The sequence below is a fragment of the Cornus florida genome, unplaced genomic scaffold (assembly GCF_030987335.1).
Source record: "Cornus florida cultivar Cherokee Brave unplaced genomic scaffold, ASM3098733v1 CherokeeBrave_3.0.0_Hap2_Chr01, whole genome shotgun sequence".
Lineage (NCBI taxonomy): Eukaryota > Viridiplantae > Streptophyta > Magnoliopsida > Cornales > Cornaceae > Cornus > Cornus florida.
This window is the reverse complement of record NW_026775571.1, coordinates 78,545,571-78,552,322: the sequence shown is the minus strand read 5'-3', so window position 1 is coordinate 78,552,322 and position 6,752 is coordinate 78,545,571. Positions and strand designations below refer to the sequence as shown.

The 6,752-nt window shown below is 37.3% G+C and overlaps 1 protein-coding gene across 1 annotated transcript; it reads right to left on the bottom strand.

Annotated features, from left to right (window-relative positions):
* Positions 1 to 1,484: 1,484 nt before the first annotated feature.
* LOC132302256 (putative disease resistance protein RGA1) lies at positions 1,485 to 6,065 on the bottom strand. Its single transcript, XM_059799110.1, has 3 exons — positions 2,470 to 6,065; positions 2,121 to 2,179; positions 1,485 to 2,010 (listed from the first exon to the last, which is right to left on the bottom strand). The coding sequence occupies exon 1, from the start codon at positions 5,890 to 5,892 to the stop codon at positions 2,581 to 2,583; it is 3,312 nt and encodes a 1,103-aa protein (XP_059655093.1). The 5' UTR covers positions 5,893 to 6,065; the 3' UTR covers positions 1,485 to 2,010; positions 2,121 to 2,179; positions 2,470 to 2,580.
* Positions 6,066 to 6,752: the final 687 nt, after the last annotated feature.

Below are 6,752 nucleotides of genomic sequence, written 5' to 3'. Positions count from 1 at the left end.
TTCGACACCCTCAAAATAATCATATCCTACAAGAATTCATCCTCCTATTAGTGATTTTATCATTGAAAACACACACTTAACAAATTTTGAAGTATTGATACATGCATAGTTTTCTAGGTTGGTAATGGGTTATATTCATTTTTTATGTGGGCAAATGCATGTCAATTTGACCTTAGTATGCTGTCAATTTGACAAAACTCACGTTGACTATGCTGAATGTTGACTACGTTTATGTTGACTTTGATGTACATTACATTGGAAATTGTTACTGGTTCACCCTTGTAATTAACGTATTGGATTATGTCTTGAGTTGTAAACCAACGGTAAGGGGTTCGAAACTATTAGACTATGTTAGGTGTGAGTGAATGAAATTAAATGAAGGTAGAATGGATTGCATTCGTTTCCATTTTTTTATTTGGTGTGTCACATTAAAAGTGAAATGGCCATTCCTTATACATGTGTTTCCATTCTCTTGTTTGGTGTGTCACATTAAAAGTGGAATGGTCATTTCTAGGGAATGTCCATTCTATCAAAAAAGTGAAATGCTCATTCCACTTCTTGAGAGGTGGAATGACCATTCCATTCCCACTAAGAATTAATAAAATAATAAAATAATTTAAAGAGATAATTCACGCATACACACATTATATAAAATATAATATATATATATATATATATATATATATATAATATGTATCTATATGCTTGTTTATTCCCCCTCTCTCTATCTCGTTTATTTTTCTCTCTATTATCTCTTTTCCTTTTATTTTTGCAAATTAATTTTTTTAGTTAATTTTTTTTATTAATAATAAAATGTAATTTAAAGAAACAATATAAATTCATTCTATTCTAACTTTCTTACCAAACATAGGAATGAGAATGAGATTCCATTTTTACGCATTTCATATTTACAACTAAACGGTGGAATGAGAATTATTATTCTCATTCTCACCTTCATTCTCACCTCCATTCTCATTCTATTCCAATGACAATGTTTGACAAAACAGTGTTGATACAGCTGGCTGTGTTGGTGGCAAAGATCTGAAAATGAATTCTGGTGGATAGTAGAGCTTGGTGTCATGGTTTTCGGTGGGTAGCTTATGCCGCTTTAGTTGACTAGCAAGTAGGGCTTTTGGTTGCTGTTTTGTGACTGCAAACGTGTAAACCATGCATATTTGACTTGTATATATTAGTTCACTGAATGTATATTTCCATATGTACGTGGATTCTTGGAGACATGTCATATTTTGTTGGTCGAATGTATGCACACTGTTATTCAATGACAACGGATGTAGAATAGAATGTTGCTCATTTAATATCATGGAATGAATGCAGTGTCATTATTGAATGCGTTCTTTTATTTTGGTAGAATGGATGTTGAATGTAATGGGTTATATGTTAGTAATAAAGGAGTGTAACATTTTTTACTAGTTAGCAAATATATATATATATATATATATATAAAATGGGTTCAGAAGTTACATTCGAAACAAAACCTTACTATACTAAATCCATTTTCATACACTTGGTTCAAAATTACATTCTCATCCAAAACACATTATGTTAAACTCAAACATAAAGACAACCCAATAAACACTTCGAAATTTCACGTTCCTTGCAATATTTTAGGTTTCCACCTCCACGAAGCTGACATCCTCATCAAAAGTAGGTACCACCTCCAAATTCCTATCCACATTTTGCCACACTAAGTTGCTCTATTAATGTATGTTATGTTTTTTTCTCAAAGCCTTTCTTGTTGGAAACCCCGAATATATCAGAATCCACCACTAACCTTAAGATAGCTTTCACATCCATAGAACCTTTGTCCTAGGTTATCTATATATGTCATCGCTCTCCTCACTGGGGCTTTGATTACATAGTGACAATATGCATCCTGATACAGTCTAGCACGACGTGACATATTACTTGAGTTTCTTGAGCTTGGGAACAATCGTCCAGTCCTCTGATGGTATTGAGATCTCTGGAGCTTTGCAGGCAATGTGCTTGCATCTATTTGAAATTCGAATTAATACCAAACCAAAAGCTAAGAAAAATTCAAAAAACTAAATTTGAAAGATAAAATAACAATAATAGAGGGAATTGCAGAGAAGCTTGCTTACACTCAAGTAGTTGCCGACGAAAATTCCTATTCAAGCAATTGCTATGTCAACAGGATGTTCTGAGAACAAAAAACAATGACCAGTGTCTTAGTAACACATGAAATGGCCTAAGTAAAATTCAATGGCAAATGAATTTAATCGTCCATGTAGCCATCTCCAAGCTTGAAGTTAGATAATGCCTTGTTGTGTATCTTGTGGTCATGTAGATGCTCATACCACATGCAAGCATGTGCACATACTCACACCCACAGTCACATACTTAAGTACGATAAAAAGCAAATAAAAACTTGATATAAATGAATAGGCATTCTAATTAGAATCCATAAATGGGAGAGAAATTCAAACTTACATGTGCGCTGCCAAAGATTTTGAACTTGCATTAAAACATTCTTCTGCTTCAGCATCCTACCTCACTGAGGGTTGTCTTCTATATTCTTTTAGCATCGATCCCTTGTACCTCTTATAAATGGTGGCCGATTATTATACACCGGATATGAGCTATCATGGGCCAGTCCTCACCTGTTTCCTTTTGCAGTCTTCGTTCCAATTGAGGACATCCAGTAATCAACAAAAATTGGAGCTCATATGTGACTTCCAGTCCTTGGGGCAGCTTTGACAATTTCTGGCATCTTTTAATAATCAACTTTTGAAGTCTGGTGAGTTTAGGCAGATCTGTCGGCAATGATTCCAGCCCAGGACAATCATCGATGATCAACTCTCGAAGTGATGTAAGGGACTCCATAATCTCTGGAATAAATTTCAAATCCGAGCACTCTACAATATCCAACTTTTGAAGGGAAGTGAGATATCTGAAGCCCATTGGCAAATACATCAATTCAGAACAACGCAGAATACCCAAATGTTCAAGAGAAGTAAATTCCCGCATACCATCATCGTCCAACTTATTATCCAGAATACGAGAGTTGTATATCATAAGTTTCTTGACAGAATTGAAGTTTCCTTGGTTGTAAAAAGAACACCCTTCTGTGAATTCATTGATAACAAGGGATGAAAGTGATGTTAAGTGGGCCAGGGAGCAAGGTAGCTTCTCATTGCTGTTCCACATAACTAAGTCCTTGAGAACCGGAAGAATGGGGATGCGTTGGAGTTGGGGGCAACCTTCCACTGTGAGCGTGTTAAGGCAGGGAAAAACTTGTTTTGTGGTTGAGCTACTAGTTGATGCCTCCATATGGGTCTCCAACCATTCCTTCAAATTGAGCATATCGGAAAGTTCGAATTTTTCAAGTGAAGGGAATCCATTAACAGACTCCTTGCCATAGAATTCTTGGCCAATGGATTTTAATTCCGGCATCCCTTTGACACATAGCTCCTTAAGGTAGGGTAGCTGCCCCAGTGGTGGAAGTTCCTCACAGCTGCAATTCCTCATGGAAAGTTTAACCAGATTGCGGATGGTCGAATCTTTCATCCATGAAGGAAATTTGATATCTCCATTCCCTGTTATATCCAGAACTTTAAGTTTTGGGTGCGGGCATAGGTTTTCCAACAGCAGGGCACTCGATATTTTGGAACATTGGTCAACATTATCATGGCCCCATGATAATCCCAAATGGTGAAGTTTTTCTTTGTGGTACAGCTTCGCCTGGTGTGCTTCTTCGAGCCTATTCTCATTTTGAAGATTTTTAATCTCTAATTTGCCTGTAAGGTTTAGCCTACGCAGCTCTCCTAGGTGGGCACAACCGCGATTCTTGCCCAGAACAAATACCGGCATTGATTGAAGAGAAGTTAGTAGCCCAATTCCAGATGGCATATGAGATAATGAATGGCACAACACAATATCCAGATGCCTGAGGTTGGTCAAGTTATGAATTCTTTTGGGTAACACCTCAAGACGATAGCAGCCAAATAGCTTCAAAGTTTGCAAGTGTGTGAGGCTGGCTATGGAGCTGGGAAGTTTTTTAATGAATGTATGAGAGAGATCAAGATATCTTAAATGTTGTAAATTTCGAATGTGACTTGATAACTTCCCAATGCCACTACAACTTAAATCTAGAACTCGCAAACCCTTAAATCTGAAAAATGAATGATCTAGGGTGCCTGAGAAATTACCAGATAATAAAAGCAAAGTCCGCACGTATTTTGGAATATCCAGTGCTCTCGGGATGGTTGATAATCCACAACTAAAAGCCAAAGACACCTGACGCATATCTCTGGATTGCCTACATTCAACTCCAGCCTCTTTCTCCATCATTGACCCCGCAACAACTTGTGCAAAATAGTGGATTATGCCATGCATACGGCACTCTATTATGTCACCAGAATCGTTGCTGCTTAATTCGGTGAAGAATGACCTGCTCACAAGTTCCCGAAAATAATCGTTGCCAATATCCTCCAACGTTCTCTTTCCATCAAATGACTGAATGAGACCTTCAGCAATCCACATGTGAATCAGCTTCTCTTTGCTCAGTGCATGGCCCTTGGTGAAAATCGAACAATACGCAAAACATTTCTTCAAATGCGAAGGTAGGTGAGTATAGCTCAGCACAAGAGGATTACCGATTTCACAACTTACTGATGCCTTTCGAGGAATGAGAAGACCAAAATAAAGGAATTTTTCAAAAGAAGCCAAGTCCCTTTTCTCTTTCTCTATTCTCAGAAGCCGTCCTATAAGATCCAGCAGAAGAGGGAGGCCTCTGCAGCTTTGTAGAATTCGGATAACCATGGACATTTTTGGATTGCTTATAGCATTTGAGGAATCAGATGCTAGATAGTTGAACATATACCAGCTATTGACATAGGATAATTTTTTCAGTTCGTAGTGCTCAACATTGGCTGCTATATGATCATCTTCAACATGGAGGGTGGGAGTTGTTACTATAACTTTGGATCCCAAAGCAGATGCAGCGGAAAGACTTTTCAGTATTTCAAGGCAACCCTCAATATCCTTGTTATCTCCAATTTTGATGTCATCTAGCACAATTAAGGATCTTTTTGACCCCAAGGCAGCTATGACAAGATCAGATAGTTCACCCATCTCTTCTGGCTCGAGAGGAAACCCCGTCACAGATTCTATGATCCCTTTTGCAATCTTCACTTCATCAAAATCTTGAGCATCGAAGGACACCCAAACCCTGAGATCGAAATGCTTCAATACTTTCTCATCATCGTAAAGCATACGAGCCAGAGTGGTCTTTCCAATTCCATCCACACCCAAGATGGAAATGACGGAAAGCTGCATCTGGTTATTGTCTTGGATCAACAAACCCAACATCTTTTTCTTGTCTTTATCCCTTCCGAAAACCTTCTTTGATTGCAAGAGTTCATCAACCGCCGAAAGATTAGGAGATGAACGGCAATGGAAATGCTCCCTAATCACCGGGGCGGAGCTAGTCATATCTTTATCATGAATCTTGTAGATGTTTTCGATACGTAGAAAATCTTGGAGGATCAGATACAGCACAGAATGGAGTGGATCTGACATGCTGACGTTCATCATCATGCTTACCTCGTTCTTGGAAACACCATCCAGCATATCATCTGCAACGTAAGCTGCTTTTTGAACATCTGCTAGAAACAGAAGGGTTGTAATTCCCGTCTTACTTTCCCGTTCCACTATCAGAACTTCGGCTAAGATTTCTTCAATTACCCGCCGAAGCTGTCTCGTCTGTTTAGCTCGCGAAGACCGGTTACCAGCACCATCAAAAAGTGAATCCAATTTGCCTAACAAGTCATCCAGAATAGGAGACACAACAAAACCTTCCGAAAAAAAATAAAAAATAGGAGACACAACAATGTTATCACTCAAACTCTCCATTACAGCAGCTGATTCAAAATTCGATCCGTCTCCGGTAATCGCCTTATAATTCAAAATAACAATATCACGGCCAAACCCACCAATAATAATAATAATTCTACTAACGTTTCCGTCCGATCCAGTTAGTCGAAAAGTCAACTTAGGGTAGGTTGTTGGTCTTTAAGGTCCTTGTGAGTTTACGTGGACAGTTCCAGACTTTAGGGGCAGCGAGCCTGCATTATTTGCCACTCATGTTTTTTTTACCATTGCCACCAACAGGTCCCGCCTCCACAGTTGAGTTTTATTTTATTTATTTTCTTTTAAAAGCCAAGTAACATATACATACTTTTATTCCTAATCAGATTTGAATAGACTATCTTAGAATCATCTAAAGAAAAATGCACAAAATTGAAAATTAAATATGTCATTTTAATTATCTTCAAAGATTCAAATTAATTAATAAATTTTTTTTTCAAAAATAAATAATTAAATGTTCAAGTTTCTTTGATCTGTGATTTTTGTCAAAGCAAATAGAAATATATATATTCATTTTTAAAATCGATTCCATTTATAAAATAGAAAGATTATGACAAGAGGAGAATCACGGCGAATAACCCTTTCTTTTTTATCCTATGCCCTTTGAAAATAGGTGGCAGCACTTTATTTTAAAAAATATTTTTTTCTTTTGATAAAAGGTAAATATTTAAAAAATAAAATTAGAATATGAATGGATTTTACAGCAGCCGCCTACAAGGAACATCATGATGTATTATGCATAGGATTGGTGGTTGGGCCTTCCCAATCGCGGAAAATATTGCTATAACTTGCAAATAACCCAACCTTTACGTGTGGGGTGGAGAAGACTTATCTGATCTAGTTGA

What these genes read in the sequence shown, in the direction of transcription:
- LOC132302256 (XM_059799110.1), bottom strand. Translation starts at nt 5,892, where the DNA reads ATGGAGAGTTTGAGTGATAACATTGTTGTGTCTCCTATTTTTTATTTT.